Source organism: Phoca vitulina, unplaced genomic scaffold, assembly GCF_004348235.1.
Source record: "Phoca vitulina isolate PV1807 unplaced genomic scaffold, GSC_HSeal_1.0 scaffold55, whole genome shotgun sequence".
In the NCBI taxonomy this organism is placed as follows: Eukaryota; Metazoa; Chordata; class Mammalia; order Carnivora; family Phocidae; genus Phoca; species Phoca vitulina.
Window position 1 is genome coordinate 10,378,928 of NW_022589758.1, and position 27,183 is coordinate 10,406,110.

The window sequence follows — 27,183 nt, forward strand, 5'->3', positions numbered from 1 at the left end:
CAAGGCTCTTATCATTCTGTTCCATCATCTCCATGTGTGGCTGTCATCTTCAGAGTTATCTCATAATCCAAGATGGCTGTTGGAGCTTCCACCATCACATCTGTGCTGCAGGAAGGAAGAGAGAAAAGGCAAAAGGGCAAAAAAAAGAGTTCCCTTCCAGATGTATCCAATTTCATTAAGCAGCCTTCCTGTAACTCTCCCCACAATGGTACTGCTTAAGTCTTGTGTGCCAGAAATTAGTCATTTAGCTAAACCTTGGTGCAAAGGAGGCTGGGAAATACAGGCCTTTCCTCTGTCAATGCGCCCAGCCAAAAGTCCACACTTCATTACAAGAATAAGGGGGAGAATGAATGTAGCAGTAGGCAAATAGCAATTTCTTGACATACCTACCTCGTAGAGTTATTAGTAAGATTAGTGTAATGGTAAAGCTTACTGTAAAAATACAATAAGAATAATAGCTATTTGTTGAATGCCTTTTAGGTGTTGGCATCTTAATGGCACTGTACATGTATTATTTCAATGAAATTTCACAATTGCTCCTTAGGTAAGTATAAGCACCTTTGTTTCATAGAGGAAGAAAATGAGGTTTCAGTAACCAGCTGATGGTCACTTAAAAGTAGTAGTCTAAGAATCAAACCCAAAATCTGACTCTACCTGATGTTGTAATGCCTCCTGGCATAACATTAAGGAGAACAAATTGTAAGCAAAAAGAATCTATAATGCTATCATCTGGAGAAGCTATACTCCATTTTACATAGCATTGCTATTTGATATACAGTTGTAATTAAGTGTGCATATCACTTTTCCTTCTGCTCTTTTCACTTTATAAAATATCATACACATTTCCCATGTTTTGAGTTTTCCCAATTATTTTACCTTTTTGATGTCACATTATTAAACTTCTTTTCTCTCTCTTTTTTTTAAAGATCTTATTTATTTATTTGAGAGAGAGAGGGAGAGCGCATGACGGGGGGCGCAGAGGGAGAAGCAGGCTCCCCGCTGAGCAAGGAGCCCAATGATGCGATGATGCGGGGCTTGATCCCAGGACTCAGGGATCATGACCGGAGCCAAAGGCAGCCACTTAACTGACCGAGCCACCCAGGCACCCCTAAACCTCTTCTCTGATGTAGACATTTAGGTCCCAACTTTTTGCGGATGGAAAATAGTAGCCATTGACATCTTTACATTTATTCTGTTTCTTGTGGGTTATTTTCTATTAACTTTTACCCACAGAAATCATGGTTTGAAAGATAAAAGCATGCTATGGTACTTGCCACATCTTGCAATATTATTTTCCAGAAGGTTGTACCTATTTACACTGCCACTGGCAAAAAATAAGCAGTTCCTCAACAGCAGTTTACCAGCAATGGATAGAGTTTATAGAGAGAGATATAGATAAAAAGATAGAAATGATGGGAAATAGTATCTCACTTTAGTCTTAATTTGTTTTTCTTTGTTTTTAGTAATAATGATAAATTTTAAAAACTTTTCAGTTTGTAAAACCAGTGCAAAACTCATCCTGTGTTGGGCAGGAGAGAGCAAGTTTAAGACAAATTGTAATTTTTTTTTTTTTTGCATGACTAGATAACAGAGGTAGATTTACAAAGAAGTTAATGAAACCATCTTCGAGGCCTCTTGCTTGCTTATGGGCCACTTCTGAGGCCCTGGAAGATGCTCTAGCAATGGTCTCGTGTTTTTGTGAAAATTCACAAAAGTAAGATTTTTAACTACAATCTGTTATGGCTACTTGGTGGTTTGCTGGTAAACTGTCTCTCTCTCAAAAAAAGGGGGGGGGCTGTTTTTTTATTTGTAGCATTTGCCCATTTCCATGGTGTAAATACTCCCTCTAGGCTGATTTCAAGCTACCAAAAACTTAACAAGCAGATTATGAAATTCCTGAATATGTAACAATCAGCTCTTGAGAATCACCACCTGTTCCTTCGATAGACTTCCCTTCCTGCCTGGTAGTGGTGGTGGAGTGGGCACAGTCATCGTGGGATTCTCCTATGGGAAAGTTGAGTTGGTGTTGCATTGCATTTAGATTTGGTGGCATCTATGTCAGTTGAAAGCACTCTCATTATATTTAAGATACTGATAGACCTCCTGGTGTAGGAATAGCTCCCAGGAATATTCCTACTCCACTGTGCTGACTTGGAGTTTTTACCTGAATGTGCAGGGCCAGAAGTGATATCATAATATGAAAGTGTCCTACAGGTCCTGGCTCCTGGAAGTATGTGGGTCATGAAAGAGAAACAAGATGTGAAATGCTTAGAGTTCTAAGGTGGCATGTGGAAAATGATCAGACATGTGATGCTGTAAAGGAAAGATTTGGTTCTTATTAATGCCTAGCCAAAACAGTTCTCTCCTGTTAGGAATAAACTTTAAAATATCAAAGTTGCAACAATTTCTTTAAAGGGAAAGTATAGGCATAAATCTGTACTAGTGCTTTAAATAATAGTGGATCTAAGTGTGAATTACTAAGTGCTATGTATCATAACATATGGATCATATCCTAACATGATATTAAGTAATGGTATAAAACTGAAAGAAAAATTTCAAAAAAAATCAGAAGTTAAGAAACAAACATTGATCAGCCATGCTGGAGGACAGATTGAATTATCTTTATATTCTCTTTAGAGAAAATTATATTATAAAATTGTCACGTGAGGAAGAGAGCAACAGTATGTTGGCAAAAATGTAGGAAAAAATATTACAAATGTGGGGCAGGCACATGTATAAAAATGTTATACCTATTTGGAAAAATATAAAATGAGATACATATATGCATTGTACAGAATACGAGCATATAATGCCCTTTTTTTTCTTTCGTAACAGTGACATTTTGCAAGAGTCCGGGCCAGATGTTTTATAGACCGTCCTATGCTTTTAATATATCTGATTGTTTCTTCATGGTTAGATTCAGGTTAATTTTTTGCAAGAAGATTATATAGGTGATGTTGTTCCCTTTTCCAAGTGCATCACATAAGGAGGCATATGATTGCCCCTTATTGGTGATGCTTCTTTTGGTCAACAAGGTAAGATAGTGCTTTATATATATATATACATACATATGTATACATACACACATTTATATCTATAAATCACACAGCTACTGTGTTTACACGCTAAGAAGCAAAGTTATCAGGCAAGACTCAGAGTGCGCAGCAGGAGGCAGTCGCTTTCCCAAGGCTCAGGGGAAACCGGTCCAACCACGCCCATCCTACTGCCCGCCCGCGTCTTTTTTCTAGGAAAATCACCTCTCAGAACCAGAAAGCCCCTACTCTAACGGGCCCAAATCTTTTCCCATCAGCATGGGTGCGCCTGCGCAGCGAGCTTCCTGGCGGCTCCTTTCCAGCGCCCGGCCGCTTCTTTTTCCCGCTCTCCTCGGCCTCCCAGTCACTCGAGCTTTTTCCCTAAGGGGTCATAACAGGGCGCCAAACTCGCGTCCGCGGGAAGGCCGGGGGCGGGGCGCGGCGCGGCGCGGCACGTCAGTGGCCTTCCGGGCGGAAGTCCGCAGCCTCCGGAGCCTCTGATTGGTTTTCAGCCTGGCGCCTGTCTCGGCCGCCGCGCCAGTTTCGGGCTGGTTGGCGCGGAATCGGGATACTTCAGGACCATGGCGCCCGTGAACGGCGAGGACTGCGACCTAGGGTCGAGCGGTGAGGGACGACGCCGCGTGCGGGGTACCGGGTGGGAGTGCAGGGACCGTGGCATGATTGCGGGTGGTGAGAGCTCTGGAGAGGTCTTTTTTTTTTTTTTTATTTTTTTTCTTAGGGAGGCGCGCGTCCGGGTCGCCTGACGGGTCCTTTTGGGCGCGGACCTCGGTTGTCCCCGGCTGGGACCCATTTGGTGTCGGGTGGGGCTTCCTCGCAGGGCCGTTTGCTCCTGGAAAACCAGAACGCATCCCTTGCAGGGCCTGTGTCACTGCTGGTCTCCGCACTAGTTTGCATTTTCTTGTTATTTCTTTTGGTGACTGCGTTCCACGTGCTGGGCACACCTTCATCAGAGTGGCTCCAGTGGGGCACAGTCTTGGTTCAGAGTATCTAACAACTCTGGCCCCAAGTATCTCTTTGAGGGCTAGGACAGAACGGATGCGCACCCTTTCTGTAGAAACTCACAGGGAAATTTTCATAGTAATTCAGCAGGAAAGAAGGTCTCAGGACTGTCACCAGAAGATACAAATGCGTTTTGTCTTTTTAGGTAATGGGTTTCAACCTCATGCATTAACAGTTTTTTCTTTCAAATTCTATAGAAAGTTCGTCAAGTGCTGTATAGAAATAGGGTTCACGATCTAGTCATCTTTGGTGAAGTTTCAAAAAAAAAATTGCATCAGCATTCGGGATGCCCTGTATATGACTCCGTTTTCAGTGGTAATCTTTTATTTCCAAAAATAGAATACAAAAATGTAAATGGCTTTGTCTGATTTCTGATTTTTGAACTGTGTTCAACTAAAGTGTGACTTTAGTGAACTTCTGACTTAAAATCAGATGCTTCACTTTCTTAGCTCAAGGTACATCTCCTGTCACTCAGATACATCTCCATTAATGAGAACTTGCTTTCTAATCAGCTTCCTTTGCATTCACCTAGTTCTGAATCACAGATATCAATTTCTTCTAGTCTCTCATTTTTAAGACAATTTGTTTTGGAGAGTCGTCTAGCCTGGATTACAAATGAGATGTCGGATGTGAGTATGTGAACAGCCTTTGCAGCCCTCCATCAGTGATTTGCCCCTAGGGTATCTTTCTTCACCCTAAAAACGGTACGTCATCTGTGAACATCAAGAAATCACTCTTTGGAGGATACTGTGTAATCTTGAGACCTCTCTTAAGTCATGGTGTTGATTAAGTAGTTGCTGGAGACTTGTGACTGGAATTTTTCCCTTAAAGAGTGGAAAGATTGTTACCTGAAAGACTGTTGGAGGCTAGTGTCTGTCTGCTTTTGGGGAGGGTGGGGGTACTTCAGATGGTAATTTTGAACCAAATATTTAAACTTTCATAATGGATTTTTTTCATGTTTTTTTTTTTTGTTAACTTACCTACACGAAGCATTGGACACATTCCAAGAAGGAAATTCTAGGCCTTTTTTCTCTTAGGTATTAGAAGGTGGGGTACCTGACAATGGCAGTGAAAAGTTGAAAGGTCTATAACTAGCTATTATTACATATGAAAAGGGATCAGGGAGAGTTTAATGATTTAAAAAAGCAGGTACAGTGGTTTATTCATTTGTTCATTCAGCAAATACTTATTATGTACCTACTAGGTATAGGCATTCTGCCAGGCTCTGGTGTTACACTGTTAAAATGGTAGGTAAGCTGGACATAGTTTCTGTCTTCCTGGAGTTGAGATGGTAAAGAGCTAATTATGTGTGGTGCTATATTGAGGCTTCTCTGAGAAAACCACTTTGCTTTATTTTTGCTTTCTAAAAGCTAGACCATGGTATTGCTGGGTGTGGTGTGTGTGGGTTGTGTGTGTTTGTGTGTGTGTCTCCCCTGCATCTGTACACATATACACATACATTAAATGAGATTCTGTATTGCTGAGTACAAAGTAAGCCAAGGATCTTCATTTGATCCTTAACTTAATGAAGCAGATATGATTATCCCCATTTCACAGATGAGGACCCTGAGGCTCTGCATTAGTCAGAGTCCTTAGGTGTAAGCTACAGGAGCCAACTCTAGCTGATGTAAATAGAAAAGAAGGAATTTATTTTAAGTGTTTTAGGGATTAGAAGGATATTGTGTTGTTCAAAGAAACTCCAGGTGGACTGGAGAATCATTTGGGGGGGGGTGCTGCTTAGCCAGGAACGGTGATTAAAGTTGTGCCACAAAACTGGTCTAGTGAGGAGGTCGTTGCCAGCCATGGCCAAGTACTTGATGTTATAGTTTGTACCTTGGGACATTGCTGGCTCTGTGACTCCAAGTAATCCTCTTGCAGCTGTTGCTACTTCTAGAATCTTCCATTAGCCACTTTCCTTCTGACACTAGCTTGTGATGTAAAGTCTGAGCAGGTGTTCCTAATTGATAGAGCCTATTTTATATGTTCATGCCCTAGCTGCAAGGGTGTGTGGGAAAGAGTGTCTGCTTTTTCAACTTCTATAATGGTACTTGGGCTCTGAGTCCCATTAGGTTTATAAGGAGGGGATTTCACAAACAGGTTCAGGTGCCAGGCAGCTTAAAAACCAACAACAAGGCATCTGGTCACTGTAGCTCAGAGATGTTAACTGGTGGTCTCATGTGTCCCAGTAAGTGGTGGAGTCAGATTGTGCTGCTTCTCCCTAATCTCCTGTTCTCCCACTCTGCACTCTATGTAAGATTTACCTTCCATACTGACTTTCTCTCAGTTTCTGAATACACCTTGCAGTTTCATCCCTTTGTAATTTGGCTCATGCTTTTTTCTGTGCTTCTGCCCCCTTTCCCCTATACTCTGATGGTAAAATTCTAATGCTCTTTCTGGGTCTGTGTTGGATACCTCCCCTGTGAAGCCTTCCCTAATTTCTCAGACAAAATTAGCATTCTTTTCTGTGTTTCCTCAGTAACTTGTCCTTACCTCTTCTGTGGCATCATGTCTGTATGATGGTAGGAGCCTCAGGTCCTTTTGCTTTATTTGACTGTGAGTTCCCTTAAGGATAGGCAACTCTTCCTTCCTGTAATTGTACCCCAAACCCTGTAGAATGGCACATTGTTGCCTGTGAAGTAAGTCCATTTGAAGAACTATACATTTTGTCAAGAGAGTCTACTAAAGGGGTCGACGGCATCTTTAAGAGAATATACTAAGGCCAACTTTTCACTCTCAGTGGTCATGCCCAGTAATCTCCGAAGCCTTTTCATGTAGACCTGCTCATGATTTTTTGAAATCATTTGAGTGACGCCCAAGATTTTGTGGCTGTCATCATTAAGTACCTGCATTCCTTAATTTTTACTTAATGCCTTTCTGAAAATGGATTTAAAAGTCAAATGCGAAAGTCAAACAATAGACTGAGATGTTCAAGAGAGATTCATTTCCAGAAAGCTAGAAAAAAAATAAAATCTCTAATTATGCTTCACCTGTAAGATTTAGTTTCCAACAGTTTATTGTCAGCATTTGGTACTTGTTCTTTAAATTGAATCTTCTATTTCAGTCAAACGTTTTGTCCATGAGTTGAATGTTGTTATGAACGTTCCAGAGGGGTTGGAGCTTTTAGGATGCATCTTATCAATACTTCTTTTCTGTGCCTCCTTCTTTTTATGAAATAGTTAGCACCAAATACAGTAAAAAAAGTCAGTTTCACAGACATAGATGGCAATCGTCCTAAGCCAAAATGGCAGTCAGCACTGTCTTGCTTGACTTGGTTATTCATCAGCTGGTAAATGAAAGTCTTAGTTTTGTGGATGAACTCTTCAGTATATGTGTGTGGTGGTCAGTTTATAATGACCAAAAGCATGAGTAATTCAAAAGTTGAATGAATGAACACTGAGGCCTTCTGGTATTCCAGTAATTTTTGACAAAATACATTTTAATCTTTGTAATTTTGCATTATCATCCTATGTCCTAACCAAGTGACTGAGGCCTGGAAATCAGTGAAGGAATCAAGAATCTCTTCAGAGCCATGTTTTTAAATTCTCCCAACCCCCCACTTTATCCCTGCTTTGAAATTCCAAATACTTTATCTGAACCTTTGTTAGGGCATGTATTCTAAAGATTGTTTTTGAGTTAGTTGCTACTTATCTCCCATTTTAGATTATAAGTTCTGTGAGTACAGAAAACAAGTCTTGCTGATCTTTTTGTCTTTCAGAGCGCCCAGTACTTTGCAAAGAGCAGATGCTCCTTTAAAGCCTTTCAAATTTTGGGGGCGCCTGGGTGGCTCAGTCAGTTGGGCGCCTGCCTTCAGCTTGGGTCATGATCTCAGGGCCTAGGATTGAGCCCCGCGTCGGGCTCCCTGCTCAGCGGGGAGTCTGCTTCTCCCTCTGCCCTTCCTTGTGCTTTCTCTCTCTGTGTCTGTATCAAATAAATAAAATCTTTAAAAAGCACAAATTAAAAAATAAGCTTTAAAAAATAAAGTTTTTCAAATTTTGATTAATAGAATACAAAATGAATTGTCCTTCTTTTATAACTCTACTTATGGCCTGTCATTTCTAATGGAAAGGTTATGGACTAATGACTGATCTCTTTTCTCTACTGTCTTCATAAGATATCAGTTGAATTTGGAATTTTGCTCTTTTTGGAGGAAAAAAAATAACAGTTGTTTTAACTGGGTCTTAGAGAAAATTTCTGGAGTCACAGGAGCTATATGACCATGACCTTCAAGAACCATCTACACTATGAAAAGTATCCATTTGTGTATTAAAGTGTTACTGTTGACTAGAAATGTTCCTGTAACTGAGGGAAGATGGCTGACAATTTTGTAACATCTCATGTAAACTTGGCTTTTTTTTCAGCTGTGTCAGATTCAGGGAGTTTTATAGCTTCTAGATCCCGGCGAGAAAAGAAATCAAGGAGAGGGCGCCAGGAAGCTCTAGAAAGACTGAAAAGGGCTAAAGCTGGTGAGAAGTATAAATATGAAGTAAGTAACCATTTTTTTTGTTTTTTCTTCTGTGCTTCATCTAATTCATAGCCTGTAGGTATTTTATGTCCCCTTTGTCATTGATTAGAAATATGCATGTATTTTGTGCTTGTAAGAGTAATTTCTTACTATGGAACAAGCATGAGCATGAAGTAGATTTATACATTGTATCAACTATTTGGCTCTTTAAGTTCCTGTAAGGCCCTTTACAGATGCTGTTAAATTCTGAAATGAAAGTAGCTATACATTTTTTTCCTTATTAAGCCCACTGCATGGGGTGCCTGGTGGCTCGGTCGGTTAAGCGGTTAAGGGTCTGCCTTTGGCTCAGGTCACAATCCCGGGGTCCTGGGATCCAGTTCTGCAGGGGAGCCTGCTTCTCCCTCTCCCTCTGCCCCTCCCCCCTCGTGTGCGTGCGCGTTCTCTCTCTCTCTCTCTCTCTCTCTCTCTCTCGCTCTCTCTTACTCTCTTAGATAAATAAAAATCTTAAAAAAAAACAGCACACTGCAGCTTTGGTAAGTTTCATAGCTTTGTTGGGGGAACTTAGAAATGCTTTTACTTTACTCTTAAGGTAGTGAGCAGTCTAGCTAAGCACGCTTCTCCTTGGAGAAAACTGTTCCTAATTTCATCTGTAGTGGGTGAGGACTTGGGCCTTACTTCTGCTGTGTCCTGTGTGTAAGATTGAATATGATGCCCTTTTGGCTGTTTTCCTCTAACTACTGTTGATGACTTGCAGGTAAAAAACAAAACAAAAACCAGAGTGGTTACCATCTAACACAGCATTGTCTGGCTTTACCTTCAACGTGCTCCCTGAGTATCTCAGCTGCCTCAGGGCTTGAAAGTGATTAATTCATCCGAGGAAAAAATGATAACAGCAACTGCTGCTATACTTTTTTAGTGAACGCTGTTCTAAGTGCTTTTACAAATATGTTCGTTTATTTAATCTTTCCAGTAATCATGAAAAGTTAGATACTGTGATTAACAGCATTTCATAGGTGAGAATCCTGAGGTCACAGTGGCAGAGCCTTGATTTGAGCACAGGCAGTCTGGCTTCAGAATATGCATATTTAACCATGGCCTGTATACTGTGTTGTGCAATTAAGAAAGTAGAAGATTTTTGTCATTTGGCATCATTCACTCGAGTTAAGTGAGTCAACCAGATCACAAAGGGTTGCTAAAAGGATTATAGTAAAGCAGGAGTAAAGCATTTTTAATGTAGGTACTTCTATAAAGGAGTTGTGTGGGGGCATTTCAGATGTTGACACAATGTGACTGATTTCCCTCTAATCACTCATGTTAATTGCATGGCTCTGAGAGTTCATGCCAAGCAGTAGCAGTTTTTTTTTTTTTTTTGACAGTCAAAATGACTTTTTACTCAAAATGTTTTTCTAAGGTAGTTTTCTGGTATCTTTTTGATAGTATAGAAGTGAGTTGCTTAAATAAGACACAAAGAATGCCTCATGGACTTCAACAAAAATCATCCTGCCGGTTCCCTTCCCCTGCCAAAAGAAAATTGGTCAGTAGAGTAATATTAATTGGACTAGTTTGTGTTTGGGTTGTCAAAAACTTAATTTGGTAGGGCAGGTAGTTTTTATTATCAGATGATGAAATGCTAGATCAACATTTGCCTGTGATCCCTATAGAACAGATTAAACAGCAGGTGAAAACTAAGCCTGATCCTGTAATTGTTATAAGTCTTGTAGCTGTGGCAGGAGTCCAGTCAGCTCTACCCATTGGGTTCTCGAAGCTCTGTGTCCCAGTGATTTTTCCTGGACTCTTAGCTCTTCCGCTGGGGTTAGTCGTTTCCTCTACCCGCTACCCACTTGAACTCTGGAGAGAAGGGGCAATTTTTAATCCGTATCTATGAGTTCTTCTAAGCAGCCCACCAAATTCTCATCTGGGTCAGTCGATGGCAGCTGAGTCGTGTGCTTCTGTTCTGCTTGTTGCTTAAACTGTGCTGAGGTGGTCTGCTCTCTTCATGCCAAGAGATACCAGCGTTCTGGCCCTCTGGCAGTTGGGCAGCTCATGTTATTGGAGGACTTCCCCTTCACACAGCTCAGCATTTCAGTGTTTGCAGTCTCAAGACCTGAGAATGGTAGGGGATCAGTGGTAATACAGATAGGGATCACTCAAAAAATTATTTCTAGTGTACCCGTAGAATAGAGAGTATGCTTGTTTTCGCTTATTTTGCTGATTTGAGGTGGGGGAGAGTTTCCTTTTGAACTACATTTGGTTGAATAGTTACTAAAATTGTCAGTTTGCAGGGCAACATCAGCTAGGGGAGAGGGAGTTGGCATGCCTTACGAGTTTGCTAAGTACAGGAGAAACCAGTCTAGAAGTTATAAGTGAATAATCCCCAAAGCAGCTAACAAAGAATTGGCTATAATTCAGTTTGTTTTTTATGAAGTAGATGAGTAATTGATGGTGTGACAAGTATATTATGCTAATGGAATCATTTAATATCTTGTGTTAACACCCACCTAAAAGGAATACTAAGTTAATTGATGTCTATTTAAGGAAAACCTGGTAGTGGTGTTGAATGTCAGAACTCATGATTTGGTTGCAGCTACTCCTTCAGGCTGCCATTCCAGTTTCAATTTGACAATTTTTCATCAGAATTGTTTAACACTTTAACTCCATTGGAAGCTTAAACTTGTATGATGGCAGGTTGAGGACTTCACAAGTGTTTATGAAGAAGTTGATGAAGAACAGTATTCGAAGCTGGTTCAGGCCCGCCAGGATGATGACTGGATCGTGGATGATGGTATGTGGGAAGAAATTGCCTCCTAGGCATTGTTTTAGTTGCTTTTCATCTAGTCTTATGTGGTAGAGTTGATGCTTTGCATGAGCAGATGTAAGACACTGTTAAGATGGTACTGTTGGTTCAGATTTTTCTCAAATTATTTGAGAGTGTGGAGGGAGTACAATAGAAAGTTTATTTGGGGGTATTTTGGAGAATCCAGGCACATACCTCAGGTAAATCCTCCATGAAATGACTTTGTAGGAATTGGCAGAACCACGTGCCTGTGGGGTATCCTCAGGTGATGTGGGGATAAGAAAACTGTCTATTGCACAGAGTGGCTGTGAGGATTACACGAAACTATATGCGTGAAGAGTAACTTGGACAGTCGAAAGCACCAGATAGAGGCTGGTCCTGATGTTCTTACAACCTATGTCGAAAGTCACTGGTTCCTGCTTGTCCAGTGTGACTTGTTGGGCATGCGCCTGCTGACCATGGGGAGCGGTGTGGATTGCACCTGCGACCATATTTATGTTTCTATTTCTGTAGTTGGACTTAGCCATATTGCCAGTTTCCCCTCATAGACTGAGGTGCTTTTCTGGGCTTCTGTGATCTTGATTCTTTTGCTTTTTATTCTTTTGGTAGAGTAAAACTACTGTTAAGCATCCTGTTGTGGCAGACTTTGATGCTGTGGGCCAAATCATTTCCCTAGCTCACCTAGATGGGCATAGCATATTTCCTTTGGTTTTGACACAGCAAACCTGCTATGTAGATGCTGTGTTTCATCTCATACCTGTCTGAACAGGATTCTGCTGCACTTAAAAATGGCACAGGCCAGGAGAACATCTGAGTAGGTATAAAAGGTGTTTTTGTTGTTGTTGTGTCTAAAATATTACTGGCCACTTTTAGAAACTTGATCCCAATTTTAAATTTTGTTCCTGCAGATGGTATCGGCTATGTGGAAGATGGCCGAGAGATTTTTGATGATGACCTTGAAGACGATGCCCTTGATTCTCATGAGAAAGGTACCTATATTTTGTTTTCAAGAGAGTGCCGTTTTGAGATTGAAAGAATCAAAATTTGAGATGACTTGGTACTTTGACAGTTTCCTTTAAAGGAAAAGGACCTACCACAATTGTTTTTAGGTGTAGAATATGTTGTAATATTGAGAGAAGCATAGTTATGTCAAAAATTAAATGTAAAAGGCAAAAACAACACCACGAAATGAAGTTTCATGTCTTTATCATCCAGAGAGTTTGCGCTTTTACTTATTTTCGAATTTCAGTTCTGTGGTCATTTTAGACTTGCTGATTTTGAGAGCTGCAGCAATAAGTGATGTCTTTTAATTCCTGCTGAATTGATGTACTTAAAATTTTAGCTCTTTGATAGTAGTACAGTACAATAATAAGGTTTAGTAATCAACTTGCTTTGTCTAATCAAAATTTAAAATGATATAAATGAATGCGTCAGATTTTCTTAGCTACATAATCATTGGCAAAACATTTTTTTTTGAGTAAACGAGCCTGATTTAGTTTCTGTAAAATGTGAAGGGGAAATTATCTTTAGTATTTGTTTTTTTGATTTGCTTCATTATTATCACCATTGTAGATCCTGGGTCAGCAAACTATGGCCCACTCACAGCCAGTTTATTTTAAACAGCTTTATTGAGCTGTAATTCACATCCCATACAATGCAACTATTTAAAGTGTACATTTCGATGGTGTTTACTGTAGTCACAGAGTTGGGTAGCCATCACCACAATCAGTCTCACATTTTCATTACCCCAGAAGGAAATCATGCCTGTTACTGTGTAGCTCCCCAACTCAGAATGGTTTTTCATTTTTGAAAAGTGTTTTAAAAAAAGAGAAAAATGCAGAGAAGAACACGCCATAGCACCAGACAGACATACGTGGCCACAAAGCCTAAAATCTGTGCTATCTTGCCCTTTTCAGAAAGTCTGGGCCCTAAATTGTGGATTTTTAACATTTTCTACATTTGTTTACTTTCTTCTTCCCCCTTCTCAACTGTATACAAACAGACTTTATTTTATTTTGGTCAACTTATTTCAAAGTAAGTTATAAACACCATGGCACTTCACCTCTACATGCTTCATCGGTGACCTCCTAAGAACAAGGATGCTTGTCTACTTAGCCACAGTACCCTTCTCATAGTATCATCTAATATGTTGGTTCATATTAAGATTTCCCTATTTAGCCCAAAATGATCTCTGTTTTTTTCAGATGCAGAGTCCACTTTAGTTTTTATGTCTCTTGAGTCTTATTTAGTGTGGAATAGTGCCATCCCTCTCCTCCTGCCCCTCTGGCTTTTTTTTCTTTTTTTTTTTTTTTTGGTCTTTCATGACCTTGACATCTTTGAAGGGGCTGGGCTGGTTTTGTTCAATGTCCCATGGTCTGGGATTTGCCTGATTGCTTCTTGGTGCGTAGAGTCAGGTTAAATATCCTGACAAAAATATGATATTGATGAAGTTGTGTCCTTCCCACAGATCTTATCGGGGGCACATAAGGTCACTTTGTCCCATTCTTGGTGATACTAAGTTTGACCTCTTGGTTAAAATGATGTTTGTCAGATCTCTTCCTTATAAAGCTACCTTTCAACCTTTGTATTAATGTAAATATGGGGTGATAATTTGAGACTGTGTGTCTCTTTTCCCTACCAGCTACCAGCTATCACCCAATGCTTTCAGCATCTATTGATGATTTTTTCTCTCCTTTTTAAAATGATCACTTCAAACTCGTGGGCTGAAAATTACGGTTACAGTTCAGTATCCATTATCATTATTTTTGTGATGTTCAAATTATCCCACATTTGGCAGTGGGAGCCTCTTTGAGCTGCCTCCTGTGTCCTTTTGACATGATACCATCAGTCTTTGAGCATTTCCATGCTTCCTGGGCCAAGAAGATGTCCCAGGTCTCCTTGTATTAGTCTTGTCCCAGACCTGGAATCAACCATTTCCCCTAAGAGTCATGGCTCCTTTAGTGGAGAATGGTATTCAGATCTGGAAGATGGGTGGTACTCCTTGCTACTGGGGTGTAACAGTTTGTAGGCCCTTTTGGTGAACAGAATTCAGAGATTTTATATATATGTCATGATTTCATACTGATATATTCAATTCAGATAAAGCACCACAGGGTTCTTCTTCATCTTCCCCAATTCTATATTTGTGTCTGCCTTCAACCCCAGTGAAAACCCTTGTCCTCTAAAATAGACACAAAATAATTTTAGAAATTTTAGAGCTACTAAACTAGCATGTCTGCTGACAACCTTTCTAAATGAAGTTTATAATTTCTTTGCAGTTTTATTTGGTTTATATCTTGGTAAAGGTGTATAGTTAGAGAATTGTGTTTGGAAGGTGTATGAAGTAATTGTTTTCTGTATGCTATTTTATCAGTTTACTCTATAGATTCATTTGTGTTTATTCATATTAGGGTTTTACAAAATCCTTTCATTTTAATTTTATTTTTTGAATATTATAAAACATTTTTATGATTTCAAAACCAAAACGATATTGAGATAGACTCAGGTAAATCTTATTCTTATCCCTGTGCTTTCTACTTCTTCATTTCTACGCATTTCCATAGAACCATTTTTAATAGTTTCTGATTATCCTTCATGTTTTTCCTTTTACAAAAAAATAAGGATGTGTGTATTTTTTAAATGTAGGATGTTATTTATTCATTCATTAGTTAAGTTAGAATATGTGGACCGTCTTTTCTGTTTCTGCCAACCTGTGTAATATAGGAACTCTACACAGTGGTACCGTTTGGTCACAGTGTGGCTAATTGTGTATTCCTATTTTTTAATGTGTCCATGAAGAAGAGAACGAAAGGAGCCTGTCTGCTTTTTTATCTCCCTGAACTGAGGAGGCCTTTGTTCGAGTTCTGGTTATGTTGTTCATTGTCTGTATCATTTTGAATGAGTCCTGTCACTTACCAGGACATGACTTTTGTTGGCTGTAAATTAGGTTGCACTGGACAGGGAGGTGATTGAGAAAAGGACCCATGTCCTAGTCATCTCAGTGCCAATCACGGTAGCAAGTGCAGAGAAAGTATGCAGCATTTGTTGAGTAAATGAGCCATCTTTGTGTTTCCATTGTCATCTTGTTATCTCTTCCCAGTAATACATCAGTGAAGAGATGACTTGGCATTCTGGAGGAGAGCTAGTCTTGGAAGTCTTTATTCCATGCTTTGCCACCATTCTCCCACAAGTCCCAACTGTTTCAATGTCTCCCAGGAGAGCCCAATAAGATCTCAAGATCTTAGGAAGGGAAATGGAATTTTGCAATCCACTTTAAAGACTTAGAAGACATTGTAGAGTTTTGCATAGATGTAAAAGGACAACTCTTTATGGTGTGGATCCAATCCCTGACATGCTTTCAAATAGAGACAGAAAATATTAACTAAGTCCTAATGAAAAAAATTAGTAGGAAAATGAATAAACAAATAAACAGAAGCACTAAAATTGTGGAAGATTCTACATCAAATGTTGACTCCTATTTTGTATGTTTCTTTTTGTCCTTCTCTCTAGATACTACTAACCTACAATGGTGAGATTAAAGCCTGCTTATGAAACCTTCCTTGCTATTCAAACCTCTTTTGACCTTCTCTTTTGATACCCTGTATTAGGACCTGTATTTTGTATTCTAAACATTTTGACCATCAATTATATTCTATTTCCAAACTGCCAAATGATCTCAATAAAAAATTATTTCTCTTGTCTTATATTTTTCACAAATGTCCTACAAACTTTTTCATTTTTAGGCACATGAAAAAATGCCCTTTTTATTGTGGTTAAATACACGTACAATTTATCATAAGTGATGTTTAATACATTAACAGTGCTTGTAGCCATGACCATTATCTAGTTCCAGAACATTTTTATCCCCCTGAGTGGAAACCCATATCCATTAAGCAGTCACTCCCCAATCTTCCTTCCCTGATCCCCTGGCAACTACTAGTCTTTCAGTCTCTATGGATTTGCCTATTTTGAATATTTCAGGTAAATGGAATGATAAAATATGTGACCATTTGTGCCTGGCTCCTTTTGTTTAGCATGATGTTTTCAAGTTTCTCTTATGTTGTAGCATGTACTAGTACTTCATTCTTTTTTATGACTGAAAAATATTCCATTGCATGGATAGACTGCATATTGTTTGTCCATTTATTAGTTGATGGAATTTGGGATGTTTCCACATTATGGTTATTGTGAATAGTGCTGCTGTAAACATTTGTGTGCAAGTTTGTGTTTGAACACCTGTTTTCAGTTCTTTGGGGTATCTACCCAGGAATGGAATTATGTATATATATTTTTATTTACTTTTTAAAAAATTTTTATTTATTTATTTGACAGAGACACAGCGAGAGAGGGAACACAAGCAGGGGAGGGAGAAGCAGGCTTCCCGCAGAGCAGGGAGCCCGATGCGGGGCTCGATCCCAGGACCCTGGGATCATGACCTGAGCCGAAGGCAGTTGCTTAATGACTGAGCCACCCAGGCGCCCCTATTTACTTTTTTCTTACACAGAAGATATTTTTCTTTTTTTTTTTTTTTTTTTTTTATTTTTTAAAGATTTTATTTATTTATTTGAGAGAGAGAATGAGAGAGAGAGAGCATGAGAGGGGGGAGGGTCAGAGGGAGAAGCAGACTCCCTGCCGAGCAGGGAGCCCGATGCGGGACTCGATCCTGGGACTCCAGGATCATGACCTGAGCCGAAGGCAGTCGCTTAACTAACTGAGCCACCCAGGCGCCCAGAAGATATTTTTCTATAGATGCTTTTGTGCTTTGTGTTTTTTTCACTTAGCAAGATATCCTGAAAATCATCCCATATTAGCACATAGAGATCTTTTTTCTTTTTTACTTGTTTCTATATTGTTGCATAGTATTTTACTGTATAAATGTATGATGATGGTGTATTCAAATGGTTTCGCTGAGTTGTCAATTAGATTTTCAGTAATTTGCTTTTACAAGTAATTCTGCATTGAATAACTTGGTGCATATGGTGCTTTCCTCAGAGAAAATTCCTAGGAGGAGGATTGCTGGCTCAGAGAGGAAAACGCACGTGAAGTTTTATGAGCTATTGCTCTAGGAGTTGTCCCATTGTACACTCCCATCTCCCAACAGTTTATACTGCTATGGCCTTGCCAACAGAGTACATTGTGAGACTCTTGCCACTCCCATACACGAGAAACGACAGTTCAGTGTGCTTTTCGTTTGTGTTTCTTTTACACATGAGGTTGAGCCTCTTTTCATAAAACGTCATAACTGTTTGTGTATATATATATATATATATATATATTTAAAGATTTTATGTATTTGTTTGACAGAGAGAGACACAGTGAGAGGTAACACAAGCGGCAGGCAGAGGGAGAGGGAGAAGCAGGCTTCCCGCCGAGCAGGGAGCCTAATGCAGGGCTCGATCCCAGGACCCTGGGATCATGACCTGAGCCGAAGGCAGTCCCTTAACGACTGAGCCACCCAGGCGCCCCTGTTTATATATTTTTTATGTGCACATTCCTTTTGGGTTTGGGGGATTTTTAAATCCAGGGCATTTTTTTAATCAGAGAAATTGGTCCTTTATCTGCAAAACATTGTAAACATTTTCTCATGTTTTGTCTTTAAACTTGTTTCTGTTGTAATTGAATTTATCAGTTTTTTTTTTTCTTGCAGATGGATTTTGAATCAGTTAGAAAGACTTTCCCCACACCCAGGTTACAAAGGAACTTGCCCCCCCCCCTTTTTTAAGAGATGGGGAGAGAGAGTGAGGGAGAGAAAGAGAATCTTAAGCAGGTTCCATGCCCAGCACAGAGCCCGATACAGGGCTCCATCTCACAACCCTGAGATCATGACCTGAGCTGAAATCAAAAGTCGGAGGCTTAACTGACTGTGCCACCCAGATGCCCTGGAACTTGCCTTTTTATTAAAGTCTTGCATATTCTCATGTTAAAAATTTTGATCTGTGATTTATTTGGTGTTTATACTGGCTTACTTCTTTACAGATGGGTAGCCAGCACTACTTATTAAAAAGTCCATCTTCTCCCCAGTGATAGGAGATGCCACCTTTATTATGTGCTAAATGCCATAAGTAATTTGGTCTTTTCCGGATTCAATTTTCTATTTCATCTGGTCTGAGTATTCTTACGCCACTACCACACTATATAAGCTATTCATTCTAGGTCTTTTTGAGGTAGAGATTTCTCTGGAATGGATCAGAAAGAGAGAGTAAAACTGACAGTATTAGAAGAATTCGTAGGTGATTTACACATGGCCGTAAGAGAAAACATATGGCACAAGTTGTTCTTTACTGAGCAGATGTGTCCGTGCCATTTAGTGTTGTTATAACATATTGTGTGTGTGTAGTTGCTGTTCCTCATAAGATGGAAATTAGGATGCTATACTACCATGACTGGTAATCCTATTTCTTCATAGTTTTCCTGCCAGATTCAGGATAGCATTAAAAAGATGATCTCATGAAGGCTGCTAGACTAATCCCCTGGTTCCAGATGAGCTTGATCATTTTATTTCTCTTGGGAAAAAAACAAAAAAAACCCCCACATTTTAATAAGATTTTTATTCACACTAATAATAGCCATTAAACAGTCCCACTTAATAACTTACTCTGGTATTCAACTAGTATTTCATCAGTTTTTCTAAGATTTTATTTTTAATATCTTTACACACGATGTGGGGCTCAGACTTACAACCCTGAGATGAAGAGTCACATACTTTACCGACTGAGCCAGCCAGGTGCCCCATTATCAGTTTTCATAACATTTAGCCCAAATTTTCCTGAATTAAGCTGCTTTTAACAATTCTTTCCTGTGTACCATGTATAAAATCTCATATTTTGTATTTTTAATTCTTTATGTTTTTCTTCTCATTCTCCTATACAGAGGGCAGGTGACTTGGCTTTTAGTTTCCCATGTTGATTTTTGCCAGTACATGTTCATAAATCAATTATATTCCAACAGGAAAAGATGATAAAGCACGTACCAAAGACAAGAGGAATGTAAAGAAGGCTGCGGTGACAAAACCAAACAATATCAAGTCAATGTTCATTGCTAGTGCTGGGAAGAAGACTGCAGATGTGAGTTTTGTGGTTTTCTGATATTTTGTCTTTTCCTTTGAGAAGTAAATTTAGTATTTGTATAGACAATAGGTGCTCAATGTATTTGAGCTCAGCTATTTCAGTTGTGTTTTCCTGATGTCAGTCACGAAGGTGGATGTAGATTTCCAGGTGAATTTAGGTACCTCATTGTTTGGAACTTGGAGATAGAAAAGTGAATGAAAAGCTGCACGGACAGTGTGTTTGTTTCATTGATTAGCAGGAGGATCATGGAATGAGGGTGAAAACAGGATGGGAGCTCTAGGTTTAGGAGTTAATGTACACAGGTCGTTGTTAAGACCTGTGAACAGTAGATGAGTACTCAGGACTGAAGAGGCAAGGACTGACTGGTTGGGTTCTTCCTTTCACAGACATGGGCGGGGTGAAAACGTGAAGTGCAGGGCTTTTTCATTCTCCCTCTCTTTATAATTTCCAGAAAGCTATAGACTTGTCCAAGGATGATCTGCTAGGTGACATTCTACAAGATCTGAACACTGAGGTAAGTCATTCTCTGGGAGTTGTCAAATATGCAGGGGACATGGCTGAAGAAACAATTCGGTAATTTTACAAAACAGACTGTTGCTAGAATTTAAAACAGAAAATTCAACAACAATACCACCACATGCACCCCCCCAAAAAAAACCCCTACAAAAAAAAACCAACCCCCCTGCCCAAACACCTCTCCAAATTGGTTTCTTACCGCTTTAGGTGAGTAGTTTCCAGCTGTTAGAAGCTATGCAATTATGTCGACGGGGCCGCCTGGGGATGTGTTTGAGATAGTAAGAATACACACACGAGTCTGTTCTGGGAATGCGCACTGCTTGTGTTCAGTTGCTGCAGTGTATGTTCCCGAAAGAGATTGAGACCTGTCAGTCTGCACAATCAGGCATGAGATGCTCATCTTGAATTGAGAGAGTAAGTGAAGGAAGAGTCAGGGAGCTGTCGCTGAGAGAACTCAGACAGGCTCAGCTGCTCTGGGAATTTGCAGTTGGGCTATTTCACGTGAAGACTCATTTAGAGGTGTGTTTCTCAGTAACCCTTGATTAGAACAACTGACACCAACACATGTGGTTCTAGTTTGACAGTTTTTAAATGTAATATCCTGGAAGGGTTGGGGAAAAGTATGTTAAGTTGTAAAAAGAAAAAATTGGTGAGAGGTGGATTTAATATCTATTCTGGTTTTCTTGTGAGTCTGTGGTATTGTTGCTATAGTAACTGCAGTACATGAACATAGATCTACAGGGGGAGCAGGGAAGGAAAAAAATGCTTTGCTTATTGGGCTTCAATGGGGGAAGAAATGCACTTTTTCTGTCTTGTGGTAAGCCAAGCATGGCAGGCTATGTCTTACTCCTCCTTTTAGAAACCTCAAATAACTCCACCACCTATAATGATACCAAAGAAGAAAAGATCCATTGGAGCTTCACTGAATCCTTTCTCTGTGCACACCTCCAAGGTAAAGTGTGTGGAAATACCTTCAATCTTGATTTATATTATTGCTTAAAACTTACTTTATTGATTTTCTATATGAGGGAATTGCTTTTGAATTTGTTCTTGATTTTTGTTTTAAATTAGGACTCCTATTTCATTATATAGTTTCATGTATTTCAAAAATAGCATGTGCCTGGTTTTTTCATAGTAAATTTTTAGTAACTAGTATGTGTTTATTATAGGTATTACAGCTGTGCTAAATGCAATGATTTTCTTCCTGGAAACAAGTATTTTTTTGTAAACATAGGTAACAGTAAAATAATGGAAGCCGTTACATTAATAATACATAAAATTGTTGTATAAATGGGAACTGTCATTTTCTCTGGTCAGGGTAGGACAGTTACGTATTTTTTGGTATGCAGGTCTAACTGACTGAACATTTAAAAATATTTACAGGCAGTTCCTTCAGGAAAAACTGCTTCCCCTGTCTCAAGGAAGGAGCCTCCGTTAACTTCAGTTCCTCTTAAACGTGCTGAATTTGCTGGTAAGTCTGACGTCAGGCAGACCTACAAGGGTGTTGAGCAGTTGCAAAATGCTGTCAGAAATGGAGGCGCCGTGAAGGAGGAAGTGGAGGTGATTTTGCAGGTATTGTGATGGCAGGTTCAGTTGTGAAAGATTTGAATCCACAGCAGTAAAAGTTAAAAAACATCCAGCTTGGAGATGGAAGAGAAATGCAAACACAGTGTGGGAGAAAGGGTAGGCCGCCATCGCCGTGCTGGGGAGGCCCTTGTGTTCCACAGCAGTGGTACGTGATAGTAATGTGTGATGACGCCTACAGGAGAGCCGCTGCCAGCGTTGTGTATAGATGACAAGGAGGACTCAGGAGCAATGGATTTTGAAGATGGTGACTTTGATGAGCCCATGGAGGCTGAGGAAGTGGATGTGGAGCCTGTGGCTGTCAAGACTTGGCACCAAGAGAGTGAGCCAGCAGAGAGTGTGAAACGTGAGGCAGATCCTGGGAAAGGGACCACGTCCTACTTGTAAGAGCATTTTATGACATTTTTGGCAAGTAGCACTACGAATTACTCAGTTGGATTTTGAAAGGTTTTCAAAATGTAATTTCTGCAGGGGAAGTTTTCTCCCAGATGTTTCTTGTTGGGACATTGATCAGGAAGATGACAGCAGTTTCTCAGCCCAGGAAGTCCAAGTGGATTCCAGTCACCTCCCACTGGTCAAAGGGACAGACGAGGAGCAAGTGTTTCAGTTTTATTGGCTGGATGCTTATGAAGATCAGTACAACCAACCAGGTAATCATATGTATGTCTTTAATATAGAATATTGCCTTTCCCTTAAGTGGTTTAGTTATTATAATTGACAAAGGCTCTGTCCTCACGTATGTGTATAGTAAGAGAGCAGCACTCATTCATTGTAAAGTGTGTGAGCAACCCAGCTTGAGAGGAGCTGTGGTATGAATAATCAATCCTTAAAAATGTTTTTTTCTGTAAACCAGTTATATGTGATTTTGGAACGTGTACTTGTAGTTTACCTTCGATGTATCTAAAGTTGTAGTTACACACTTTATTTTAAATGGAATCAGTCATTAATTTGTTTCTTTATCCGGCACATTGAACACCTGTTGTGTGCTAGGCACTGAGATGGCATGAACAAGCTAGACAAATTCCCGATCCTAATGGAGCTTACATTCTAGTGGGGTGGGTGCGGGGAATGGGCGGTAAATAAGGTAAGTTGATAAATCGTATGAAGGCATTTAGTTGGGGGATGGTTGAGGAAGGCCTGTCTGAGGAGACTACCATTGGGCTGAGATTTGAGGCACATGCTGTGCTGAATAAAGAGCATTTCAGCCTGAGGAACCAGTGAGCACAGAGGCCTGGAGAGAGAAAGGAGGCCTATGTGGTTGTAGCACAGTAAATCAAGGGACAAGATTGGTAGAAAATGAAGTTGGAGACAAAGGCAAAGGGCAGATAATGAAGGACCTTGAAAGCCATATTGAGGAATTTAGATCTTACTCTAAGAGCAGAGGGGGATGCGGTGGAGGATTTTAAGTGCTGGTGGAGCGAGGGTGGTGGTCATATGGTTGGGTTTACAGTTTAACAAGAGCCTTCCGGTTTGTGTGGAGAATAGTGTGTTTGGGGGGAGGGGGGAGACTGGAATCAGGCTAGTGAGGAAGCCTTGGAGAACAGTCAGTCCAGGGCAGGCATGCTAGTTACTTGGCCTAGTGGTGGCTGTGGAGAAGGAGAGAAGTGGATGTATCTCACGTGTATTTTGACATGAACCTGTCTATGGATTGATGTGGGGGCTGACAGGAGGAATCAAGGATGATTCCCAGGTCCTCCTCCGAATGAACTGAAAATGTGAATTCTGACTCAAAGCCAGGAGGCTCTCTAGTTTCTTTTTTTTACTCCTTGAGCCCTTCTTCACCACAGGGCTGGGCATGCCAAAGTATGTCAGATTAATATAAAATACTGTACATATCCTGAAATAGAGTTGCCTTTATTCAGATCCATGTCTGGGTGTGAGGGTAGATGCAACTTTGCATTTTTCAAAGTGGTTTCCTGGAGGTTGCATCCAGTGAAAATAGAGTATCAGTAAAGCAAGTGAATGAGTAGGAAGCGTAAGTATTAACCATCAGACTTGAAGGCCAGATTTACCTTAAAGATAATCAGGCATTGACTAACTGGAAAGTTGTTACTGTCTCTGCAGAGGGGAGGCAGAAGCAATAATAAGCTTCGGCATATCACATGCATAGGAACACATGCAGAGCCATTTGAGTAGCAAACTGCCACGCGTTAGTTTCTTAGGTAAAGAATAAGCCATCTTAGAAATGGTATCTACTTTAGCTGCGACAAGATAATTTGGTTAGACCCTCTCACCTCCTTGGTTACCTCTTTGCTACTCACCAGTGGAAGGTAGACTGGTAAGTGGGATTGCGTGAGGCTGAGCAAGTATTTCCCATCCATTGCTGAAACCCTGGCCTGCCCCGTTGTATGGCTTCAGGGGGACACCATTTTCACATGTGCTTCATGTGTTTTAGGCTCCCCGGAGCACAACACTGTGGCGCTTGCTGGAGTTGTGTGATGTGGTGGGCCTGCCCTTCCCAATGCTAATCCCTTTGCTATATTCGCTCGATGCTGGATTTGATTCCCTGTCTTGGTTAATGGTCCCGCCAAAACCAGAAAATTGGGAATAAGCCTTGATTGCCCCATTCCTTCACTTTCCTCACCAAGTCTTGTTAATTTTCCCCTCCTGAAGTAGACAAGCTGTCTTCTCTTTCTACTTGCAGCTTCCACCTCTGATTCCTTCTTGCCTACTGAAACCATTGCACCAGCTTCCTAAGGGATCCCTCAGCTGTCATCCCCTACATTGCTGCCAGAGCGATTGCTCAGAAGGGTAGCACTGATCACATCATTCCCTTGTTTTAAAAAAAAAAAAAGAAAACTCCGTGGCTGCTCCCTACAATGTAAAGTCCAAGTTCCTTAACAAGTCTTCTGATACCATGTACGACTTTTGTGTTCTAGAGATAGTTGCCTTTTTGTACCTGTTGCTCTTTATACCGTGTTCCCTTACTCCTTGTGTTTGGCTCAGCCCAGGTGTGTCATGTCCTGGAAGTTTTCCTAATCCTCCAGACTGGCCTAAGGGCCCTTCCCCTGGTACCCCATCCTACCCTTTCCCATCATACTGTTTGTCATATTATTTTGTAAAGATCTGATTCTGCATTTTTCTTGCCCCAAAGCCTTTTATTTAACTCCTGGGTGGCTGGGACCTTTTATTTTCAGCTTCTGTATGGTACCAAGCACATAGTAGGGATTTAATAAATGTCCATTGAAATAAACTGCGCAGCAACTGACAGTCCTGTAGATGCACATGAAAGGTTTCAGAGAGCCAGAGGTGCGTTCACTGCTTTTGCTGAGATTGCCTCTTAAAGCCTTATAGTGGCGTAGGGGAAGAATGGGTCACTTAGAGATGAATGGTGCCCCCCTCCCCCGTTAATCCACGTATAAAGCATCAGATTGCCCAATGTCAATTGCCAAGCATTAGAACCTTAAGAAACAACAATCTTCTTTCCTGTGTAAAATGAGTTTATTATTTCCACCTTTTGTTTACTGTTTTTTTTTTTAAAGATTTTATTTAGTCATTTGACAGAGAGAGACACAGCGAGAGAGGGAACACAAGCAGGGGGAGTGGGAGAGGGAGAAGCAGGCTTCCCGCCGAGCAGGGAGCCCGATGCGGGGCTCGATCCCAGGACCCTGGGATCATGACCTGAGCCGAAGGCAGACGCTTAACGACTGAGCCACCCAGGCGCCCCTGTTTACTGGTTGATACTCTTTTTTTCTTAAAGTCTTTTTTTTTAAGATTTTATTTATTTGAGAGAGAAAGAGAGAGAAAGCACAAGTAGAGGGAGAGGCAGAAGGAGAAGAAGGCTCCCTGCTGAGCAGGGAGCCCGATGTGGCGCTAGATCCCAGTACCCTGGGATCATGACCTGACGCTTAACTGACTGAGCCAACCAGGCACCCCGGCTGATACTCTTTAAAAAAACAAACAGCATGGTTTTGCAGGACAGGGTCTAGAGCTGCACTGTCCACTGTGGTACCAAACATGTCCACATGTAGCTCTTTAAATTTAGATTTATTTTTTTTAAAGATTTTATTTATTTATTTGATAGAGAGATAGCGAGAGAGGGAGCACAAGCAGGGGGAGTGGCAGAGGGAGAGGGAGAAGCAGGCTTCCGACAGAGCAGGGAGCCCAATGCAGGGCTCGATCCCAGGACCCTGGGATCATGACCTGAGCCGAAGGCAGACACTTAATGACTGAGCCACCCAGGTGCCCCTAAATTTAGATTTAAATTAAAATGAAATAAAATTTAAAATTCAGCTTCTCAGCCAGTAGCCACATTTCAAATGCTTTAATAGCCACACGTGGCTAGTAGCTACCATATCCATGGATGGCAAAGACAACAGAACAGTTGTGTCATCACAGAAATTTCTAATGGCTAGTGCTCATCTGTAGTAATAGGTGTTGGAGGTTAAGATTGAGGCATTGAAGCAACCAATTTATGATATGTATTGTTACCGAATTCCTGGTACCACCATAGTCAAGGATCGGCCTTTTCAAGCACTATTAGGAAATATTTTGCATTTGAAAGAGGTACTAGTCTGTTATTGCCCTCTCTTCCAAATGCCATGGTAAAAGGAAATTTCTAGTGCTGGAGAAAGCCTCAGACAATCTGGTCTAGTTACAGAGGGGGAAGCTAAGGCTCCAAAAGGTAAAGTGGGCAGCCGTTAGTGGCAGAGTTCTGGGCTTCTCACCCTCAGTCCACTGTGCTGTTGTGTGGTACTTCTTAAGCTGTGTCCTCTGTGATTGATGCCAACGGGTTAAAAAGGATGGCTTGGAAAAAAAAAGTCCTTTAATCTCAGGGGGTTGAACAGTTTCATCATGATAGCAGGTAATGATCACTGAGCCTTGGTGAAATCAATGCTGCTAATAAAAACGAAGTACTCCCAAAGACCCTGTTATTGTGTCTCACTTTCTTACAGATTCTAAGTAAGTCAGTTGTTGCTGAATGCTCCATAATTATGAAAAGAATCTTACTCTTTGCATATGGGAAGATATCCTGTCTTCATTATGACTTTTTCAAGGTTGAATAATCCTGACTGCACCTGGTTTCAGCTAGTAACTTTGGGGGGAATGTAATCTTTGTTTACCATGATCTTTTTGTGGCAAATGAGGCATAAACAGTGTCAAATGTGTGCATGAAGTGTGATATTAGTTTGACTGTAAAATGAGCTATTTGAATCTGTGAATCCAATATTAGGGTCTTTATTTTTCTTTGCATGGAATTTTGTTTTTTCGTCTCTAACTGTTGTGAGGATGACTTTTAATTTTCTGAGCTCCTGTGATTTTTTTTCTTTTATAATCATTCCCCACAGTCCTCCCTTCCCTCTCCCCTTCTTCCCCCCACCCCAGCTGAAAATCACACAACTCTTTTAAGAATTTTAATCATCTGCAGAAATGAAAATTTTTAGATGGTCTTATTTCTACTAGAACGAGTAACAAAAGGAAGCACTGATGAGCTGTCTTGTGAAACTGGAGTAATTGGCCTTGTGAACAGTAGCCTTTGCATGTGCCAGAATTTTCTTAGTGTCTTCAGACAAGTGGCTGTGTTGAGTGGCTGTGTTGATTACTGCTGTCTAATTATGCTCAGAGCTCAGGATTTTGCACAGTGGCCATCTCTTAGGTTGACTATCCAATCTCTGGAGTCCTTTCTTGATGTCCAGTTTTCAGGAACAGTGACTTGATGTCTATCTAGAAAGGCTTGTTTTTACTTTGTGGTATACATTACATAGGAAT

The 27,183-nt window shown here is 40.5% G+C and overlaps 1 protein-coding gene across 2 annotated transcripts in view; it reads left to right on the forward strand.

The window, feature by feature from the left end:
* The first annotated feature begins 3,477 nt into the window (after window positions 1–3,477).
* POLA1 (DNA polymerase alpha 1, catalytic subunit) overlaps window positions 3,478–27,183 on the forward strand; it is a 289,862-nt gene continuing 266,156 nt past the window's right edge. The window contains exons 1-10 of one of the 2 annotated variants that reach the window (XM_032389511.1): window positions 3,478–3,656; window positions 8,411–8,535; window positions 11,200–11,296; window positions 12,217–12,297; window positions 19,256–19,371; window positions 19,826–19,888; window positions 20,750–20,842; window positions 21,274–21,361; window positions 21,656–21,857; window positions 21,946–22,124. In XM_032389511.1, coding sequence (XP_032245402.1) covers window positions 3,614–3,656; window positions 8,411–8,535; window positions 11,200–11,296; window positions 12,217–12,297; window positions 19,256–19,371; window positions 19,826–19,888; window positions 20,750–20,842; window positions 21,274–21,361; window positions 21,656–21,857; window positions 21,946–22,124 — 1,087 coding nt within the window. In that variant the 5' untranslated portion in view covers window positions 3,478–3,613. Of the gene's footprint in view, window positions 3,657–8,084; window positions 8,536–11,199; window positions 11,297–12,216; window positions 12,298–19,255; window positions 19,372–19,825; window positions 19,889–20,749; window positions 20,843–21,273; window positions 21,362–21,655; window positions 21,858–21,945; window positions 22,125–27,183 lie in introns of those variants that run through there. The other variant, XM_032389510.1, reaches the window with a different exon arrangement.